The sequence below is a fragment of the Acomys minous genome (genome assembly GCF_964271855.1).
Source record: "Acomys minous genome assembly, chromosome: 3".
NCBI lineage: Eukaryota > Metazoa > Chordata > Mammalia > Rodentia > Muridae > Acomys > Acomys minous.
In genome coordinates, this window is record NC_140485.1 from 101,615,524 (window position 1) to 101,638,390 (window position 22,867).

The following is a 22,867-nucleotide window of genomic DNA, read 5'->3' on the forward strand; positions in this document are numbered from 1 at the left end:
TGCCTTTGGCCGGGTCAACCTTGGAATTCCTATTTTGGGAACGCACAGTGTATTCACTCCATTTCACACACCTTTCATTCTGTGCATCTGTCACCTGTGGATCAGCCACAACCTGAAAAACACCATGTTTCTTAAAAATAATATTTTACTAATTAATTCATGTGTAATATAATTTGTATAATTTTTAAATAGACACTGTGAGATACATGATTTGAGAATGTGCAGGAGGACACAGAAAGGTGTGTGAGAAGAGTTTACAAATGCTACCAATTAAGTCCACTTTGGCTGGGCGTCACATTCCTGGCATACTTCCTCAATTAACTGTGCTTTCACTCCTGCACATGGTGAATCTTAAAGAAGAAACTAGACAGAATGCATGCAAAGACCAGCGCCACTGTGAGATCCAGACTTGTTTCTACAATGGGAGCATAAGTGGCTTCCCTCTGTTCCATTCCCGAGTAGGTCAGACAGTGATCATGAACTTTTGCTCTTTGACGATGTGGCTTTTCTGCTCAGACGTGAAGTGCACGGCTAAATTAAAATACCGTGTGCATAACGAGATCATACTTTGGAACACGCTCCCATCCTGAAACTCAGGTGGCCTCCTGCAACACATTACCCAAACCAGCCTTCAGAGCACAGCAATCCTCCTGTCTCAGCGTGAGTGCTGGAATTATACGTGTGACCAGTGATAAAGTATATGTGTGAGTTAATGATTAGCTTCTTTTCTTCCTGTTGTTTTTTGTTTTGTTTGTTTGTTTTGGTCATAGTCTGTAGCTTCGACTGCCCTCGTTCTCTTAAGTCCTCCTGCCTTCACCTCCCCAGTGTGCACTACTCTGGTCATCCACAGGATCCTCTTAAACTGTCTCTGATAGCCTCAAATTGTCAGAATGTCAGAATGCTTGCTTTTTTTTTTTTGGCAAGTATGCGTTTAGGTTTGTGTCTGTGTGTCTGTGTCTCTCTCGGGGTGTGTGTGTGTGTGTGTGTGTGTGTGTGTAACATGCTCCCATGCAGCTTCTCACAGTGCCCTATCCAGACATACCTTTCATAACAAACTTAAAGCCTAAGCTTTTGAGACTCCTGAGTTATCCTTTCATGAGCAGTTTCGTGTACTTTTTAAACCGTAGTCATTTTTGGTAAGCCTATGCTTCCAATACTCCTAAAGTTATTGGCTAAAGTTTAAAATTTCAAAAACTCATAGAAATAAGAGCTGTGTTATATAAAAATGCAACTGTCTCTGTAAAAGTTGAGTACTAAATAATTTGAGCACAATCAAAATCAAGTAGAAGCTAAAATTTAAGTAGGTACCATTTGTAGTGCTATCACAAAATTCCAAGTAGTTAAGGACATTTGGTTTAAAAATAAAAGTAAAAGCTATTGCAGGTGTGGAAAACTACAAACTATTGAGAGAAACTATAACATGACCTTAATATATAAGGTGTATCATATTTATAGATTGGAAAATTCAGTATTTAGAGATATCATCTCTTAAAAATAATTGTGAGTTGAGCACACCTTTAATCAAAAGTAATCAAAAGCAAAAGCAAATTTCTCTGTAGAACTAAAGCTGATGCCAAGACACAGAGGGTCTTGTTAGTATTGTCCACAGCTTATGAACCAAGACTTTATGGTATAACTATATTATTTGATATTGTCAATGTAAGGTTTTAAAAAATAAATAATTCAAGGGGCTAGAGAGATAGCTCAGGAATTAAGAGTACTTGCTGCTCTTGCAGAGGACCCAGGTTCAGTTCCCAGCACCCACATGGTGGATTGCAACTCTCTGTAACTCTACTTCCAGGGGATATAACACCTCTCCTGGCCTTCCTAGGCACCTGTCACTTACAAGATAAACACACATACATGTAGGAAATATTTATACACATTAAATAAAGGTAAATAGGCTTTAAAAAATTAGCTAAGTGGCTCGGAGTGGTAATTTGGTGAGCAATTCCAAATAAGAGCAAATACCAAACTGGAACCTGCTGTTCTTTGTTATAGCCCAGTGCGCCTTTTTAAGGTAATTATTCCTGTGTATACGTTCCTTTAGTGTAAGCACATCTTAAGCATTGATGGCAAAAAGCCATTGACGGATACTTATTGTCTCCCTACCTTGTAGTCTCCTCTCTGGGTTGTTGTCATGAAGACCTGTCACCTTCACCTCTGCTGTCTCTTTCCTCCTTGCTGCAGCTGGAGTTGACACAGACTCCTTGGGCTCTGGGCCACTGATTGGCTTGTGTCACCCTGGTCCTGAATCAGACGGTGATCACAGCTCGTCGGCACCAATCCCCTTTCTTGAAGCCATGTGATGCCTACAACTGGCCCTTTTAGGAAACCCACAGCAAGGCCTTGCTTCCCGTCTGGATCTCTTGATTGTTATCTTGTCTGACTTTAAAAAAAAAACAAAAACAAAAACTAAGGGATTGTACCATTCTATAATATTGGGTGGAAGAGTACTTAACAGTAATGAGCCTCACCATCTCCCACTCAAGACTTAAGAACTAACAGCCAGCTACAGTGATCTTCAGGGTCTGTATGCAATAATAAATATAATCAAGTCATTGGATGAGATTGGCAAACACTGAAATGTCAGCTCTACTACTTAAAAAAAAGTTTCTTATTGGCCTTTGACCCAATTAGTTTTTAATTCTGCATATGAACACTCGCCTGTTAATGGCGTATATCTCATACGGTAGGTATGAGGAGGCAGTGAGACAACATGCAAAGCACTTAGCACAGAGTTTGAGACATGGAAGGTTCTAAGTAAGCCTTTGGTATTGCTGCCACTGATGAAGTCATGTGATGCATTCTCTTGTGGATCACATCAGAAGTTCCATAAATAGATTCACCCAAGATAATGTTGCTGCCTTATGTCTCTGAACTTTTTCATACAAGGCAATGGCAGGTCTGAGATTCTCAGTTTTGCTCAAAAAAAAAAAAAATTGGCTTTTATTAACGTCTTTATACCAGGGATGAGCAAGCTTTTTCTGAAGTGTCCAAAAGAGATCTCAGTAAACAGAAGGGTTCTTTCTCCTGTTCAACTTCTGGGTGGCCAGTGACTACATCAACAAACAGGGATTTGGTCACTCACTTCCTCTCCAGATTGAGGTCACCAAGTTGTGACCAATAGTTACTGGATAACGTCCATCTCTTTAGTAAGGTTCACTCAGTCAGTGGCAGGTTTTGCAGCCACCTCACTGCTGTGCAGCACTCAGTTCTCAAACCAGAAGAGGACAGCCGGTGTGCTCAGAAACATAGCCAATGCACAGCTGTAGGTCTCTCCCTTCGAGACCGTTCACTGGACCTTCATACCTGAGACTCAAGAAGCTCATTTTAAAGAGCATCCTCCTTCTGTCTGTCCAGTACATCAGAGCCCTCAGGGAGCCTTACCAACTATGAGCCACATAGTTTAGCCACAATGGTTTCTTTTTTTCCTGACAGACTACCTGCTAGTCACACACAGAAACAGTCTTCTAGAACTGTTCTTGATAGGCCAACAACTGGAGCATGATTTAGCAAGATAAAAGTGGCATAAAATTGGGTGAGTCATTCCTTTGCCTAACTTACTACTTAACATGTCTGACTAGGTAATTCTTTGTGAGAAATGGTGTGCGTGTATATATATATATATATATATATATATATATATATATATATATATATATATATATATATATTAGACTTAGCTCTGTTGTAAGAGATGTTTTGTACATTGTAGGACAGTTCTGGCTTCCGGCTTCTGGATGTCAGTAGCAGTGACCTTACCCAACCAAAATGTGTCTAGATATTACCAAATGTACATCAAGGATTGGCGCCAGAAAGACAAAAGCCACCTGAGTTGAGAAGCATATATAACAAGGTCTTTCCTGCAGTTGTCTCTGTAGACAAATAAGAGAGCCTGTCACAGACCTCTGGGATGCTTCCTCCCTGAGAGAAATACTTCTTAAAAGTACCTCTTTCCTCTCTCCATTTTCCTTCAAATTGCTAGTCTGGTCTTCAGCACAGGGTTTTTGTGAGGCATCAGGGACTCTCTTGGGAAGTGTACTTTAGCCTCCACCCAGCACATCCTCAGCCATTCCAAGCCCTGTTGTAGCCTATCTGATGATGTGTAAGAACATATATGCTGCATCGCCAAAAGCCAGAGAAGTCAGTAAATCTTACTGCATGACAGTAAGCACTTCAGCAATGAGAACTGGCTTCTTCCAGGAATGCCTGATCCAGGCCTACAGGAGAAAATACCCAGGGTAGCTAGAGCATCCTGTAAGATTGCCAACTGAACAAGTGCTAAATTACGAAAATAAATTTTTAAAAATGTAATTATGGAACATGTCAAAGGAGCGTGGGAATGGCAGCTCTCAGCACCCAAGGCTGGAACAATCTAAGAACAAAATGAGCTTGAGTCGGACCCTAGCCTAGAGTATAAATGTACATTGATATAAATAAATGAGTGTACAAATAAATAAACAAGAAATTGCCCATACCATGAATTTAAAGTATTTGTTGTGAACATTTTACCCTCAAGAGGTGGCGCATAGCCCCCATTTTTTAAGTGCAAACCGTGCATCACAACTCTGTTGCAAAGAGTCTGGTGTGGAATGTGGCAGAGGGGATGTGGTTGCACAGTGGAAAATTCTCATAGCAGTGAATCGTGTTGATAGTGTGCACTGAACAAAAGGCAAATCCCAACCAAGGGAAACTCTACAAAAATATCTTTCCAGGTGTTGGTGGTATGGTGGTGACACCAGAATGTCTCACAGATGTGAAGGTTATCAAAAAAAATCTCTTTAGGAGACATGGCCACTCTATTAATTCCTTTCTGTTGCTGTAATAAAATATAACGAAGGCAGCTTGTAGAAGGGTGTGTTAGCTTGGGCTTACTGTTTCAGAGGGAGAGTCCACAATGATGGGCAAGACCTAGCCCCATGCTGGCAGGGCAGGAAGCTGAGAGATCTTATCTTCAACTGAAACCACAAAGCAGAGAAACCAAAACCCAGGCCTGCCCTCACTGATGCACTTACTCCAACAGAGTGGGGACTGGGTGTTCAATACCCAAGTCTATGAGGCAACTTTCTCACTCACACCACCGCCACATTAACTGTACCATGAGATCGTGGAACATGACAGGGAGGTTGGATAATGATGAAGAGGACATAAAAAAGGTGTAGACTTTCTCATGTGTCCATGTTGTTTCATTAACTGGGGCAGGACTACCAGAATAATGTAAGATGTTGAGAAGAAAGTTGAGTATGAAATATATAGAAATGCACTATTTTTTGTCATTTTTTCTGTAAATATAAAACTACCCTAAAATTAAAATGTTTATTAAAATATAATAAAATACACTCAAAACATTATTACATGTAATGGTTATCCTATCCTGGAAGGCCTGGTTAGGCTCTGGCATGAAATGTCCTTAGTTTTACAAGGTCATCATGCAGTTCCCCCCCCACACACACACACACACTCTCTCAATTTTATGGGAGCTACATGCTCATACCATTCACATTGCATTTCTCCTCTCAGCAGTTTGGAGCAGTTTTTTGTTTCCAGCCAAAGAGGCTTTCACCTTCTTGGCACTTTCATTCTTGAGGAAGCTCCCTTCTGTCCCCTCACCTGGTCAAAAATACCCTTATATGTGCGTTTTTCTTGATACGTGAGAAAAAATCCATTTGCTTTATTTGTTTCTAAGATGGAGTGGAAATAAAGTTGGGGTGGGGTGCACTGTTGATGGCTCCCTTTATAGCTGAATGGTGAAGTGCAGTCCTAGGGGATGACGAGTGATGTGGGCTGCACAGGATAGCAGGGCTGGTCTTTCAGGGTGGGTTGCCGATATGAAATTCTTGTCGGACAGAGCATTCAAGGATGAACACTTTAATGTGGGTAACTAGAATGCATTACTGCCATGATGTTTCTGTCTTGCTGGCTACAGCTGTAATATCTAATTGTCTAAAACAATTACTCTACCATATGTATTTTCAGGAACAGCTTCGCTTGTAGAGTCTAGGCACAAAGCGCTATCTAAAGTGTGGATTTGAACATTGTTCTTCATAGAAGTTGATCCAGAATTGTTCTGTTCTCTAGAGAATGGTGTTCTGTAACGTTGCCGAATGACTGGCCAGTGACGTGTGGGATCGTCCCCAAAGGCCTGTAAGCTCTGGGCAACACATGAGGGAAAGGTTTGCCAATTATATTAGTTACTGTGCCACTGCTGTGATAAAATACCTGACAAATGCCACTTATGGAATGAAGGATTTGCTCTCACTCACCCGTCAAAAGCGTAGTCACTATAGCAGGAAAGCGATGGGGCAGGAGCATGAGGCAGCTGGTCCCATTACAGCTCAGGAAGCAGAGAATGGTGAATGTTTGAGCTCTGCCAGCTGCTTCTTTTATATTTAGTCTAGGACCCCAGCCTGAGGAATAATACTGCCCACATTTTGAATAAGTCTTCCATCTTTAACTAACAGAGTCTTAGAAAATCCATCACGGTTTCTATGGTGATTCTAAATCCCGTCAAGTTGACAAGATTAACTACCGTGATGACGACCTAGGGTTGTTGTTTAATATTCAGACGCTGTCTAGAATTCTTACCCTGTAAGCTTACTTGACCGCCTACCCCTACCCTTGATGTAGAGACTGTCGCATGGCTGTTTCTGGGAGAGGGTGCAGAGTTGAGGTAGGGAAGTAAACATAGCTACTTGAGGTGCAAGACAAAGCCACTGATCTGGGAACAGTCCCTACTAACCTGTTCTGAAATACTGAAATAGTTTCAGGATTATAATTATTCCTTCTATTTTTTTTTCAAATACTCTATTTCTGTACCAAATCATGTTGACTTATTATCCTGATCCAAATACCACACTCTCCTTGTATGTAGCCACAATTGATCATTTTAGGAACCATGAACTGAAGTTAACTTACACGCAGGGGAAGGCTAGCCAACATCTTCTCGCTGTAATGAAGTGGTGTGTATTTGTGCTGCCCACAGTGGTAGCCACTGACCTACATGTGGCTCTCAAGCACTTGAAATATGGCAACAGTGTTGCAGGAACTGACTCTTCAGTTTTATTTAATTTCACTTTTTTTTTTTTTTTTTTTTTTGGTTTTTCGAGACAGGGTCTCTCTGTGTATCCTTGGCTGTCTTGGACTTGTTTTGTAGACCAGGCTGGCCTCGAACTCACAGCGATCCACCTGCCTCTGCCTCCTGGGTGCTGGGATTAAAGGTGTGCACCACCACCGCCCAGCACTTTCGCCTAATTTTAAGTAGCCACGTTTGATGACCGCCCTGCTAGAGCACAGGCCTAGACAATTTAGGAATCGCCATCATAATCCTGTGCAGGCTCCTGTGTGTCTGCTCTTTGAATATTTTATGCTCACTAATCACCTTTTTTTTTTTTTTTTTTTTTGGTTTTTTTGAGACAGGGTCTCTCTGTGTAGCCTTGGCTGTCCTGGACTTACTTTGTAGTCCAGGCTGGCCTCGAACTCACAGCGATTGGCCTGCCTCGGCCTCCTGAATGTTGGGATTGTAGGCGTGCACCACCATGCCTGGCTGTCTAGTTATCTCTTTGAGGAAGAAAAAAATGGTTCTGTTAGAGACGTTATTGCTCTTAGAATACTTGATATATGGATCACTAACTAGAGGAACAGAGTTCAGTTTAAATTTGACACATTTCAGTCTGAAACTAGAAAGTCTTGAGCTCATAGTTAAAAAATGGAATTTGATGAGATGATATTGAGGGAAATATGATCAAAATATATGTGTGTGTGCATGTATTTATATAAAACTATGAAAGAATACATTAAAAAAAAGAAGTGCAGTTCGCTGACCTCAGTCCACACTCTTTGGTGGGTGAAGCTTAGACCCTATCTATCCTTAATTCTACCTTTGAGAATATGAACCTTTGGAAAATTATTATTGGCAAGAGGTTATTTCTTTAATTCTAAAAACAAAGAACTATTTTCTTTCACAGATACAAATCTGTTATTTGATGCCTGCAAAGTTCAGGGACACTGAGAGCCAACGTTGATTGTTATTCCAGACCAGACAAAGATCCACTCTCATGATATTTCCATCAGGCTAAGAATGGAATTCAGAGATTATGGTCTGGGAAAGAGGAAGTGTGGTTTGTGGATTCATAAATACTTTGCAGATAAACATTCAACTCTTAAAACAGTGTCAGCTGTTTCCACTACTGTCACTAAATTAGACTAATAAATTCAGGAACTCTGGAAGAAACCAGAAAAGGTTTGCTTCCTTTAGCCAACTGTCCTCAAGGAGTGAGGACAGGCACTTCCAGGGTAGCCTGTCTGCTAAGAAAACACTTTCTCCTAACCCTGACTTGCGTCTTCCTAAGACACATGGTTTTCGTTGTTTAATACACAACTTTCTCCCATAGATTATAAAATTTGAAAACACTTCTTAGATTTGAAACGGGACGGTCCTGTCTCTGTATGAACAAAGTGGCAGTGTTGCGTGGATTAATTTATTTGGCCTGTTCTTTCCATCTGACCCTTTCATGGCTGTTTTAACACTTGGTTTGGGGCTTAATTCTCAGATCACTTTCCTGATCATAGAACCATTGGGACAGTTTTCTCTTATTGCACTTGTTAAACTCTATTGGTAACAGTGATTTTAGCTGAAAAAAACTTTGCTTGTCCCTGGGGTCCCCTCATGTTCCTTCTAGCCTGGAGAGACATCTAACACCACCGACTAATTTTACCTGGTTTTGTGTGTACGTGGGATTTCCTCGACATTGTTTTTCTGAATTGTGATCCCTTTAGCACAGTTTATCCACTTGGTAGACACGTGAATAATTGAGTTGCTTCATGGTCATCGTTCGCGTGTAGTTATGTCACGCTGCCTGCCGTTCTGGGCTCTGCCTAAAAATGGGATCACTGCAATGTACAGCCAGTGTGTATGTGAATGTTCAGCTTAAGACTGCATCAGCTTTTCCAGAGTATTCTACAGAGCAGGACTGGTCCATGTACTCTATGTTGTCAGGGTTATTTTTCCTTTTCAATATTCATAATGGTAATCACAATTTGCCTTTGGGAGAGACAGTGGTGTCTGGTTCTCTCACTGTTTTCAATCACAGGCATCCTACAGTGATGATCAAATGTACCCATTTCCAGTTTTCAGAATGACTAACACCCCCCCTACACACACACACACACACACACACACACACACACACACACACACACACTGCCACCACAAAAAAGAAAAAAAAAAAGAAACTTGAAGGGAATAGCCTTTGACTTAGTTCAGCTTTGTCAAGGTAACTTGCATTTTGGTCCTGCTGTGGTTCTGTTGGGGGAGGGAGAGGCTAATGTCATGCTGTGATGAAAAAGGCTCTAAGTGAGTGAGTGTGTAAGTGTGTGTGTGTGTGAGTGTGTGTGTGTGTGTGTGTGTGTGTGTGTGTGTGTGTGTGTAAGAGAGCGGGGGGTGGGGGGAGGGTGTATGTGTCCAAAGTATTTGAAGAGTTAATAAAATTAGATGTCAAGTGTTCCAGAGTGTGGTTAGTGAATGTGTGGGGATGTGGGAAGTGTTTCTTGTCCACAGTGGGATTGGCCACTGTTCTTGGGCAGCGTTCATGGATCCTAAGTGAGAGGTAAAAATTCTGTTGTTCAGTTTATGAATTGTACAGGAAAAAATAAATGAGGAAACACTGAAGTGTTGTTGGATTGGAAGAAGTCAGTGTGGAAAGGGTAAAAAGAAAAGGAAGTAGGCCACGGAGGCACAGTAAGAACCAGGATGGGAAGGAGGCTGAGAGGAGAAGCCCCTCCTAGCACAGGCTGTCCTCTGGAAGCTGGTCCGACTCAGCCGTTGCTCACCTGCAAGCCCTTCTATCCATCTTCCTGCCTGTTCAAGCTGTAAAGGAGAAAGCTGTGACTGCCCCCTCCGCCCTGTGTTCCCCACTCGGCTTCACACACGATCGCTGTAGAATGTATCTAGGCACCCTGAAGCATCCATCTTTGTTATCTCTGTCCTCTGGGAGCTTTACTTGTCAGCATGTATGGACTGGGAGGCTGTCTTGGCATTCTGTCGGGCTACGTACTGTAGGAGAAAAATCGGGTTATAGAACCCACAGTGACCATACTGCTCCCAGACTTTGGCTGGTTAAATAATAGAGCACACGAGTCCTCAGTGGCAGGCAAATTTCCTTTAAAAACTTACAGTAAGTGAACTGTAATATTTGGAATACGAGTCTTTTGTTCCTGTTCCGGTTTCTGATTTCTTTGTGCCCCGGAGCTGAAGAAATCTACCTGAGCTTTTTTTAGGGACTAGAATTAGCACACTCAAACCCACTGTGCCTGCAGGCAGTCTGTTACAGTTCACCTGTCTTCTGAGGGACCTGGTAGGCTTCAAATCAGGATCATCAGTCAGTGACCAGCTTCTGTTGAAAACAACATCCTCTGAGGGTGATTTATGTGTCTGACAAATAAAAACCTGTTTGACATGAAAACCATAGAGCTCTTGAAGCCAATTCCTAAAGCCTTTCCCAGTTTTTATCTGCGGGAATCGTTAGACCATTGTTTAAGGGCAAGGTGGTCCCATTTCTTTCTTTCTTTCTTTCTTTCTTTCTTTCTTTCTTTCTTTCTTTCTTTCTTTCTCTTTCTTTCTTTCTTTAAGATTTATTTATTATTTATACAATATTCTGGCTGCATGTGTGCCTGCGCACCACAAGAGGGCACCAGATCTCACCATGGGTGGTTGTGAGCCACCATGTGGTTCAGAATTGAACTCAGGACCTTTGGAAGAGCAGCCATTGCTCTTAACCTCTGAGCCATCTCTCCAGCCCCAAATCCCATTTCTTATAGAGGTAATGTTAAGGTGGTATTTAGGCAGGAGAGACTTTACTCATAGCACTGAAGCTCTCTAGATCCTTCTCATTATCTTAGCATTCTTGTTGGCGGCTCTTTCTACCTTCCCTGACATTCACAAGGGAAAATGTTGCCAGCTGTCAGCTTTAGCCCTGGGCTTACACTGTCTTGCTCTGGCTCCTGCTATTCCTGTATTACCAACAACACCAAGTGAACCTGAAAATATGTCTTTCAGAGATGAAAATAAAGTATATCAGAATTCTCAAGGCAACAGCAAAGGCAGAATTAGCTTTATCTTTTTAAGAATTCCATAGATGTTTAAGAAAGTGGGAGAGTGAAGTGAATACTTGTGAACCATAGGATATACTAACAAAAAGATGAGACAAGGGACAATCAGGGGCAGTCACGTCCTACCTGGGCCTCTATACATGAAGGCATATCTTACCTTCAGTTTATCACAGAACAGTTTATCACAAAATGATGTCATTTAAGTCAGTCTCATTAATAAGTATTGAACATGGTTAACTTATTAGTAAGAAAATACATTTGTGAAGGCATTGAAGAAACTCATGCGAAGTAAAGAAATAGTGCCCCTCTCGTCATAAAGTTCATCTGTAAAATGAGTTTGGTTTTGAAGACTAAATGATGTTAAGTCGTTTCTCATCAAATGACATCAACCATGCTTACTTCACTGTCCCACTTAGATGACCCCGTTCTGTTAAGAAAACGTTTTTGCCAGGTGTGGTGGCGCACGCCTTTAATCTCAGCACTCAAGAGGCAAAGGCAGGCGGATCACTGTGAGTTTGAGGCCAGCCTGGTCTACAAAGCGAGTCTAGGACAGCCAAGGCTACACAGAGAAACCCTGTCTTGAAAGAGAAAGAAAGAAAGGAAGAAAGGAAGGAAGGAAGGAAAAGAAAAGAAAGAAAATGTTTTCACATGCTGTATGTGTATTCAATGTAGCAGTTCTTAAAATATGGGCTTTAAGCAACTGAATCAGAAACTCACAAGGTTTGCCTCTAACTTTCAGAAACACTAGTGTGTAGAAATCCTTGCCCTAAAAGATCTTGTTCAAAGATCTTAATCAAAGAGCCATGCTAGAGGAGGGGAGACAGTAGGGAAAGGGCCTTCCATTGGGACGGCAGTGTTAGCGTGTGGGAACCACTGCGGAGGCAGCTCACCCGGTTCACAGGTCTGTGTGTGCCCTGGTGCAGATGTACGTCTTGGGGGCCCCACCCATTTCCAAGAGTGGTACACAGGAAGTGATAGCTGCTGTTAGTGCTGCCAGTATTCTGCTGTGCCCTCAGGCTTGGGAATCACGTGTGGAGGCCCCATAGTTTACCACCCGCTCTTCCTCCATTGTCACTTCACACAGTTTTCTAATACTGACAGTACCTAACATTTGAATGTCAGACTCAGCTAAACTATTTTCTTCATTTCTGTCCTGAGCAAAGGGGTCATCTAAGGGGGTCTCTGATCCAGGGTCCTTACTCCTATGTTGCCATGGTAATTCTCCTGACTTGACTACTTCTTGAGCAATATTAATCCAAATTCAAACCCATAACCCAGGTGTATTTGATTAAGAGTGGGGATTGTCGAATCATTGGCCACAGGGGCCCAACCCCTTGGAAACCTTCCCTTAACCCAAGCTGTTGTCAAGGCTATAAGTTGTTCTCAGTAAGGCCCTATAGGTATAGACAACTCCTGTATTACTCACTGAACATGGAGAGGTCAAGCCTTCACACCTGCTACTAATGTTCATGGTACTCTGCACATTGCCGTAGGAGAAAGGTAAATACTAACCCAGCTACAAACTCTGCAGTCTAATGTTGACTTATCTGCAAGATACGCTAGGGCAATCATGGCACAAAAGTTATGGGAATAACCACTCTCTGATTGGAATTAAGGTCTATTCCGTGAGATGGACCCCATCCCAGGTGGCCAAGAACTTGAGACTAGATATGGGCCTAGCAGAAAACCAAATATTACCATTCTACTAAGGGAATGTAGCAGCAAAATGGCTCCTATGCACATTCTGCTATCCTCAGAGATCTGTGCCTTGCTCAGCCATCATCAGAGAAGCTTCCTCCTAAAGTTAGTGGGAAAAAATACAGAGACCCCACAGCTGGACAATTTTCAAAGAGAGACCTTCGAACACTCAATCCTAATTGGGATGTCTCCATCAAATCCCTACTCTCCAGGGCTCAGGGAACTCAGTGGAAGAGAAGGCAGAAATTTGACAGAGCCAGTGGGCATGGAAGACACCAAGGAAATAAAGCCTTCGAGCCGCAACCAGACTGAGACTGATAGACACTGAACTCAGAGAACCTGGGACAGAGTGCACAGGACTTGCCCAGGCCTGAGTCAGATGGGATTCCAGTGCCGAGAAGGCCAGGCGAACACACGCTGCCATCCCTTGCCCAGCAGCTGTCTCCAATTGATAACGCTCACAAAGGAAAACGTGGTTTTCTCCAATGGAATCTCCCATAGAAACCACTCTTAAGGGCAGACCCCATGCCCAGAAACTATATTATAGTTTCTGATATAGTTTTTATGGGCTGTGTGTGTGTGTGTGTGTGTGTGTGTGTGTGTGTGTGTGTGTGTGTGTTTCTGTGTCTGTACATGTTCCTTATGTTTTTTTTTCCATTGGCTTTTTTCTGTTTGTTTTTTCTTATTCTGATTAGTTTGCTTTTAATTTATCTTATTTCATTTTATTAATTTTTACATGCCTGTTTGTGTTCTAATGAAAGATAAAGAGAGAGTGTGGATTTGGGGAGGATCTGGGAAGAGTTGGGGAGGTCTGTGATTAGAACATACTATATAGAAAGAAATGCATGTTTAATTTTAAAAAAAGAGTAGGGATTGCCTCTTCTTGGATCTGAGCATTGTACTGATAATCCCAGAATGAATAAAATATAAGAGACTGCTGTCTGTGTTGTAGACCTTGAGCTAAGCGGAGGCTCTACTTTGCTAAACTACTAAAAAAAAGTGGTGGCTCCTCCACGGTGTGCACATGTGGCTGAGGTTTTTACCTCCCATTACCTCTATGCACAGGAAATTTTACCTACTTACCCAGCAGCTTGTGCAGATGTCGTCACTGGGAGCTGTGCCGTCTTATGGGCCTGCTGTGCCTCCACCTGTCACCGTCCCCACTAGAGAACTCATGTATTTGGAATTTGACCATCTAAACCTTGATTTTTTTTTTCTCCAAGAATATCAATATGTACCTAGTAACCATGCCAGAAGGAGCACGCTGTCCTTCTACAGTAACTCATCCTGTTACACAGGAGAAACAGCTTGTAAACACTAGAGCTAAGAATGAGTTGCGTAGGCCATGTGGCATGCACAGGTACTGCGGACGTTGTGGTAAGCTATGAGAGAGTATGTGTGACCCTACCTGGACACTGAAGCCCCCGGCCTTATAAATCACATGTATAGACTTGACTTTCCAACCCGTTGGCAGCTGTTAGGTTTTTGGGGCATCATGACACAAGCTGGAGCCATCTGGGCAGAAGGAACCTCAATTAAGAGAGTGCCTCCATCTGATTGGCTTGTAGGCAAGTCTGTGGGGCACTTTCCTGTTTATTGATTGGTGTGGGATGGCTAGCACAGTGGGTGGTGCCACCCTTGTGCAGGTGGCCCTGGGAGCTGTAAGGAAGATGACTGAATGAACTGAGGGAGTAAATCAGTGAGCTGCTGTTTTCTTGCCTGACCTCTGCTTCGCTCCCTGCTTCCAGGGTCTTATGTTGAGTTTCTGCCCTGACCTCCCTTCCCGATGGGTTGCTGAAATAAACCATTTGCTCCCCAACTAGCTTTTGGTCATGGTGTTTAATCACAGCAACAAAAAGAAAACTAAGAGAGCATCTTTGGAGCTGGAAAAGAAAGGCGTCTCTTTAGCTTATTAGCGATTCATTTGAACTATATGAATAACTTTTCTAAAGGAACCCGGTGATGGTCCCCCAGGAGCTCCGCGGTTACAGGTGACAAATTGGAACAATGTCATGCCAGTTTGTATAAGAGTAAACATTTTAAAGATAATCATTTAAATAACATTTCAGGTAATCAACAGTTGGGCCAGCAGGATGGCTCAGTATTCAATAAAGCAGACACTTGCTGCCCAGTCTGACAACCTGAGTTTGGTCCCAAGAACCCACATGATAGAAGGAAAGAACTGATTCCCACAAGTTTACTTTCTGTATCATTTGCAACACATACACACACTGAAATACACAAAACATAATAAACAACAGTTAGTATGTGTGGGTTCCCTTTATCATAAACAGAAGCACACTTGAGCAAATAAAGATACTTTAACACTAAAGTGCCCTGGCTTGGAAAGCCTGTGTTTTCCACTGATGCACACAAAATGTGTGAATAGCTGCAGAAAAACTCTGTGTGCATATTGAAAGCAGCTCTTCTCAGCCTACTGCCACTGTAGAAATACTTGGCCATCTTCACAGTGTACCCGTACTGTGGCCCAGCCCAGCTCAGTTGAATCAGATCTTTGGAATAAGACATAGGTATGTGAATTAAATTCCAGAGATAGGAAAAAGGTATTGTTAAAAAGTATATTTCATGGATTTTTTTCATTGTATTATATACTTCCAATTTTCTGTTCTTCTTTGGGGTCTTTTTCTGAGTATTATACTTAGCATACAGATTTTTCACGCTCATCCATATATGTTTACTGCCAAGTAAATGATTAGAATGGTAAAAACTGCAGAGACTGTAAATGAGAAATCTGTTTTCTAAGTTTCAGTTGCATCCTTAGCTCTCTATAAGCACACAGAAGAAATTTACCTCTTTCATCCTCCAATAAATATCTTAGTCTTTTGTTGACAAGGATTTTTTTTCAGAAAATAATTAATTGGATCATCTACACAGCATATATATTTTAACAACCAACAGGTTACTGATTTGGGGGTTTACCAGCATGCTCTTATCTAACTGGTAGAGCTGATGGTTTCAGTCTCCTCAGTAATGTCCTGCAGTGGTGGCAGCAACAGACCTTAGTTGGAGGCTGATGGTGGAGGTGTTGGCATCCCAGCCCCTGTCCCCTTCACGGCTCTGACAGCACTTGCCCCGGATCGCAGGAAGAGTGGTGGAGGCTGAGTAGCCTGAGAAGTGCTTGCTTGCTCAGGGATGATAGCAGTAGTGATGTGGCACAAGTGTCTGTTGAACTAAACAGTTTTCAGTATTTAAGTTGCACCAGCTTTCTCTGACCACAAGAGGTCTCCCAGCCCTGCCTGGTCCCTGTTGGCCACCTTCCATGCACAGCCGACTGTGCCAGCATTGTGGCTTTTTCCACAAAGCTCTATCAACCAAGTTTTTAACATAAGAGAGCTAAGCTTTTTTTTTTTCTTTAAAGTCAAATTTTTAAAATTGTACTTTCCATTTGGACACAGAAAATACCAGCCAAGAGGGATGATGGAAAAGCCAGGGAAATGAGCTCCATAAAGTGGCAATGAAATAGAATTCTTTCAGTGGTTAAGTGAAAATGCAGACTGCTTTGCAGGTTCTGAACAAACAAGGTTGCTGCTTTCTACTTTAGACCTGAATTCTTTGTCTTGTCCAATTAGTGTTAATCTGTTGTGTCTTATGAAATGTGATTTTATAATGGTGAATATGGATCAGAACTTTAGATCCAAATGATGTTGAATGACAGTGAATATAGGTGTTTGTTATCCAGTTTGGTAGCGTGCTACAAGTCATATTGTTACTTTGAATATAAAGGCATAAATGTTCTTGTATTCTCTTCTATACTAACCCAGCATTCATGCATTGATTGTCAGCATCATGCCAAGTGGAAAAATACATTCCATGCCTTCAAAGTATAGTTTCTTCATTTAACAGAAATACTAAAATTCTGTAATCATCTCTTAATAAGAATATGGTAACAATTGCATTGTAATCGGAATAAATTAATAAAAAACTTTAAGATAAAGGACAGCCTGGAAAAAATTAAAATTAAAAAAAAAAAAAGAATATGGCTTGAGGATGGTAGAGAGGGCTAGGAAGATAAAGGTTTTTGTCACCAAAACTAAAACCTAAATTTAGTTCCTGGGTCTCTCAGCTGTGGAAAGAGAGAAGGCCACTGAGTTGTCCTCTGACCTCCACACACGTGCAACGATAAGCATGTGCACATGCACAATAAATTAATTTTACAGTTTGTTGAATAACATGGTTTGAATGGGCCAGGAAGATGGCTTGGTGAGTCCTTATCTTGCAAGCATCAGAACCAAGTTCAGTCCCCACAACCCCTACCCTACGCCTTATACTCTACACAAAAACCAAGCACCGTGGTGCTTGCTTAGTACTGCTCATTACTGGTGATGTGGAGACAAGTGGATCCTTGGGACTCATTTTCCACCAGCCTACATGTAGGTCTCCAGGCCAGTGAATGATGCTGAGAAAATATATCTGAGGTTGTCTTCTGGCTTCTTCACCCACACAGATAGACACACGTATGCACACACACACTGGTTTGAGGTTACGTAGGTGTGTCAGTCTGTGATCTTTTGTAGCACACACAACTTGTAATTTACCCTTGGCATTTGTTTAAACAGTGTTAACTCTTTTAGTCTCTCCCACTCAATGGCTTGTGAAAGCATAACCCTTAGTGATCGTCTCTGATTAAGTTACTATACCTGCCTTCTTGGGTTAGACTTACTAAAAGTTGCTAATAAAATTAATCTAGATAATGGATTTAAATTGTGCTATTCAAATGTTTTTTTTTTTTCCCTATCCTTTGTAAATGTTAACACTAACTCTACTAGCAATCTGTATGTTGATCACTAGAGGGCAGTAGGCACACATAGCCAAGAAATGTATTTTCTGACTACAGAAAAGATCATTAATGTTTTCAGCACCGTGCATTCTAAATCTCTGTTTTCCAGCTGTAAAATTTATTTGTTACAAAATGTCATGCCACTCTTACGTGCAAAGCCTCTGAAATTACTTCAGTACTTGTTAAACAGTTGCCATCCATTTGCATTTGTCATTTTTCTTAACATTCTTTCATTGCTTACAGAACCTTCTCTTCAGTGAAGAACAGAAAACATATTTTAATTTTTAAGGGTCACTGAGTAGCTTCTGACACATGATATCTAGAGAAGTGTGCACATGTCATGGTGGGACCAAACACAAAGCCAGCTGTGCTAAACCTGTGCCTCTACACCTGGCCTCCTTCTCTCAGTGTAGCATATTCTGTCCTGTGCTATGCTCTGGTGTGGTTACGATGTTCTGTGGTATGTTGCCTTCTGCATCAAGTTGCTTAAGGCCATTCATAATGCTGTTGCTTAGTTGAGGTTATTTCACACGGGCAAATTTCATCTAGAGGTCTGTTAACTCCACGGCTTGTCCTGAGACCCACTGATGGCATCAAGCGTCCAAGTGTCCCTCCTATTTCTCTCCTCCCACCGATGACTTGTTCTCTATGGTGAACGTACCTGCTGCAAATCTAAATAGAATTTGTAATCATGGCAAAGCCCCGTAGTTGAAGAGGGATGTCACTACTCCAGGGTCCCCCACTCCTGCAGTGCTTTTGGGGGTACTCATTGACCACATATGGATCTCTGCACCTCTCTAAGAAGTTCATGGATAGGTGGGGGAAATTATTATTGTGTGTGGGCAGAGAAATCTGGATTCTACTGGGCATCCAAGATCCCTGGAAGGAGAATGAAATTTTATACAAATGGTAGTATTCTCCAGCAAAGAAGGGGGGCAGCGGGTAGACCTGGCATACAGAGAGCAATATTTGCTACTATTTCAGCCTTCGTTTTTGTTTTGTTTGTTTGTTTGTTCGTTTGTTTCATGTAGAGACTTTTTCTGACCTGGTGTTCTGATAGTCTTAAAATGTAACCTTTATACTCTTAAAACCTTCTTTTCTGCTATCTCATGTGCATCACTGGACAGAGTCGCAGGGGTGGCCCGTGCCTACTTATGAAGTCAGTACAAACTGTTTTAAGCTCTTGTCCTGTCTTTGCGTTGTTCTTTACCTAGCATTAAAAAAGCTAAGAACTTAGATTTCCTTCTCTGGTTATTAGTACTACTGTGCTTAGAAAACAATTTTTCTAAAATGCTCTACCAATGTGGTAGCCTTTCAACACAATCTGCAGCTGCCCAATGATGCTACGAGAGCCAGGGCCAGCAGCTCCACTTTAGGCGTTCTAGCCTCCTGAGTGCCTTCCTGCCTTCCCTGGCGGCTCTGCTCTGGACCTCTCAGTGGCTGTAACCTAGCTGTTGAGGTTTGTATTGCATCTGAGGTGACACTTCTGTGCCTCTGAAGGACACAGCTGGTGAAACTGCTGCTTTGTGACAAAGGCAGGCTACTGGTGCATTAAATGAATGTTTGGTTCTCACCTGTTTTCAGTATTTCTTGGGTATTTATTAATCAGTTCACTTAAAATACAGTAAGGTTTTGAAATATGGATGATTCTCTATTATTTTAATAGCATATTGATTCTTGTGAAGTAGTATCATCAATTATGACATCTTAAAAGTTAACAACAAAGAATATTTTTAAACTTGAATTTTTGTTTTCCACTATGTGTGTATTGTACGTGGCTATGCGTGATAACTGCATCTGAATGAACGTGCTGAGGAGAACAGAAGACATCGGGTCCCTGGAGCTCACTGCAGCTTGTGAGCTACCAAACATAAGTGCTGGTAGCCGAACTTAAGACCTCTACAAGAACAGTACACACTCTTAACAACTTAGCCATCCCTGTAGCCCCAGAAATATTATTTTATGCGTAGTTCAAGCAAGTGTGGTGGTGGACACCTTTAATCCCGGCCCTGAGAGACAGAGACAGGCAGAGCTCTGTGAGTTTAAGCCAGTCTGCTCTATATAGCAAATTCCAGAATATCCAGGACTATATAGAGAGATTCTATCTCAAACAAACAAACCAAAAGTAATTAGTATTGGCATAATGGCTGGACTGTTTGAACTTAGTCTTTATGCTTTTTTTTTTTCTGTGACTTTGAAAGACATGTGCTTGACTAAGATTGAACTAAGTTTTAAAAGCCTTTTTTAATTGGGCTGGAGAGGGCTCAGCAGTTAAGAGCACTGTCTGCTCTTTCAAAGGTCCTGAGTTCAATTCCCAGCAACGGCATGGTGGCTCACAACCATCTATAATAATATCTGGTACCCTCTTCTGGCCTGCAGGTGTTCATGCCAATAGAGCACCCACATACATAAAATAAATACATCCTTTTAAAAAACATTTTTATTAAAGATATTGCCTTTTTTTTTTTTTTCAGAAAATTGTGGATTCTTCTTCCCAGAAATAAAAAGAAATCTAGGCAAATATGTGCACCGTTGTCCTGCGTCTGTGAGAAAGTGGCTTCAGCAGCTGAAGGATGCTGGGAAAGTTACGATGTTGATCACCAGTTCTCACAGTGATTACTGTAAACTTCTTGGCAGTTACATCCTTGGGTAAGTAGCTAGCTGTTCTTCCTGGATTTCATTGGTCAGCTTTGCATGATCACTGAGGACCAACCTTAGAATACCCTCCCTGACAGACTGTGGGATGCAGCCCCATATCCATTTTAGTGCAATGTGTTGTTTAGCAAAGCCAGAGGTGTAATTAACATAAAATCAAGGCAATAGGTATTGAAAAGGGACACACAGGATTCAGGCCCTTCTTTCCAACTTCCTGCGTGGCTTAGGGTACAGTTTATAACTTCTTCAAGCCTCAATTTTATTGTCTTAAAACTACAGCTTGTGAGCAGAGCATAGTGGCACTCACCTTTATCCCAGCAGGAGGCAGAGGCAGGCAGATCGATGTGAATTCAAGGCCAGCCTGGAATATAAAGTGAGTACAGGACAGCCAAGGCTACACAAAGATACTCTGTCATGAATAAAACAAAAAACAAAAAACAAAAAAAAACTAGGACTAGTGAATACTCCTTGTGACTATGAAGGCATGTTTAAAGAGTGCAGAGTGCATACTAATTCTTCGTAAGTATTGGGCATGTCTTTCTTGACAATACCAGGGAAGGCCTGCAGTCAAAGCAGGATTTCACCGAGGGTTGTTAGATTTCTTCTAAGATTTCAGATCTCAGCAAATACAGTTGCCCTGAGTGTGAACCAAGCTGTAGCCCCTCCTCTTACCTCCAACAACCATCTTTAGCCCCGGGATATCTATGCTCTTTAGCATGGGTGATTTAGTTTGTTCTGTGGCATAGTTACCTGAGAATGGGTTTTTTTTTTCTTTATTAAAAATACATAGGCGCTATCCTTGCAGGAAAATAAGGCTAGTGTCCAGGCTGCCTGGGGAGAGCACCTCTTCAGTAGACCTTTGCAGTCCTGGCGTAGGACGTCAGAACACACAGGGCTTTTAGTTCACTCTTTCACCAGCATGGATAACCAAAATCCTGCTTCTGGTCTTGACTTTGAGCCTTTGCCCTTTTCATTTCTTACACATCTGGAACACTGCTCCCGGGGGTGATGGCGAGCCCTAGGGAGAGCCACCTCACATCAGACGGTCCTTAGCCTGGTTCTCGATGTACACTGACATTGTTGTCTAAAACTTGTTACAGAACTGTACCAGTGTTCAAAGTAAAGTACTTTCTTTGTGTTTTGAACACCCTGAGAACTGTCCCCAGGCTTAATATAATGCTTCTTTTTGAAGAATCCATATAATGCCACATCTATTGACTCTTCAGACTGAATAACTACAGATGAATTCCATTTTATTTGTTTTCCTTTGAGACAGGCTTTCTCTGTGTACCCTTGGCTGGCGTGAACTTCCTTTGTAGACCAGGCTGGCCTCGAACTCACTTTGATCTTCCTGCCTCTGCCTCCTGAGTGCTGGGATTAAAAGCATGTGCCACCATGCCCAGCGAATTCCATTCTTGATTTGAAACTCTGGCTCACCACAGTGTTTCAGGAGGCAGCGAGTTCCCAGTCTAGGTCAGCACAGCTTGTGCTCTTGCTAGCTTCTTCTCTCTCTTCTTTCTCCTTCACTTGCTTTTCTTTTGTTGTATCTATGCTTTAAGTAATTGTCCTATTTTCAAAAAAAAAGAAAGAAAGAAAACTGGCTAGCACCCATCCACCTTTCTCGTTCCAGGGTAGCTTCCCACTTAAAGAGAGTAAGATAAATGTAGATCATGTGAAAGCCGACCAAAGGATGAGCAGTGATGTCGTTATAAACAAATGGCAGAGATTAAGGTCTGCTTTCTATGGAACTTTTCTAATTCCTTAAGATAAGTTTACTTTGTTTTTAGGAAGGATTTTGCAGACCTTTTTGACATCGTGATCACAAATGCACTAAAGCCTGGATTTTTCTCACATTTCCCAAACCAGAGGCCTTTCCACACTCTCGGTAAGTTGTGTTTTGCTGAATCTTTGGCTAACACCAAATCAAAACACCCTGTTATGCAGAACATCATGTCCCCTTAAGAAGAGGAATAAAATATAACCCTGTGATTGCATTCAACTTTATGCAACTTTATATCTTACTGGATATTGTAATCATTTGTTTACCTGTCAGCCTCGCCCTCTTATCAATGACAAAAGGCATGGATCTCATCTGAAATTGTATGGTCTATGTAATACACTAAGTGCGTGAGGGAATGAATTAATAGTCACAGTCAACCATTTTGGCATCAGAAGTTCCTACAGAATCCACAAAGATCAAAACAACAAAAAGCAAAACAACACAAGCACATTTTCATGCACACACATACAAACGTGTGTATACACACAGACACATGCACACACAAACACATATATACAGGCACACACCAACACATATAAACATATCCATGTGCACACAGACACATGCACACGCAAACATATGTACATAGACACACACACACACACACACACACACACACACACACACACTTCCTCTACAACAGTCCAGACCTTCAGAGAAGGGTGGTAACAGTTGTCACACTCATAAAGAGTCTGGTGGAAAAACAAAGCTGTATGAAAAGAGCGGACACTTTGCAGTTGAGAATGTAGGGTCTGAAGAGATGGTTCATGGGAGGAGGGGTTAAAGTCAATTGCTGCTGTGGCTGGGGGGGGTGGGGCGGGGATGGC

At 41.8% G+C, this 22,867-nt stretch overlaps 2 protein-coding genes across 4 annotated transcripts in view; one reads left to right on the forward strand and one right to left on the reverse strand.

Annotated features, from left to right (window-relative positions):
* COL10A1 (collagen type X alpha 1 chain) overlaps nt 1–20,045 on the reverse strand; it is a 61,041-nt gene extending 40,996 nt beyond the window's left edge. Inside the window, exon 1 of the mRNA XM_084775378.1 lies at nt 15,827–20,045. The gene's annotated coding sequence lies outside the window, so the exon portion shown is untranslated. The remainder of the gene's footprint in view (nt 1–15,826) is intronic.
* Nucleotides 1–22,867, forward strand: part of NT5DC1 (5'-nucleotidase domain containing 1) — a 98,228-nt gene that overhangs the window by 56,767 nt on the left and 18,594 nt on the right. For all 3 annotated transcript variants that reach the window (XR_014777880.1, XM_084775381.1, XM_084775382.1), the window contains exons 7-8: nt 20,080–20,254; nt 22,048–22,145. Coding sequence is in view for 2 of the 3 variants with exons in the window: in XM_084775381.1 (XP_084631507.1) it covers nt 20,080–20,254; nt 22,048–22,145 (273 nt within the window). In the remaining variant the exon portion in view is untranslated. The remainder of the gene's footprint in view (nt 1–20,079; nt 20,255–22,047; nt 22,146–22,867) is intronic.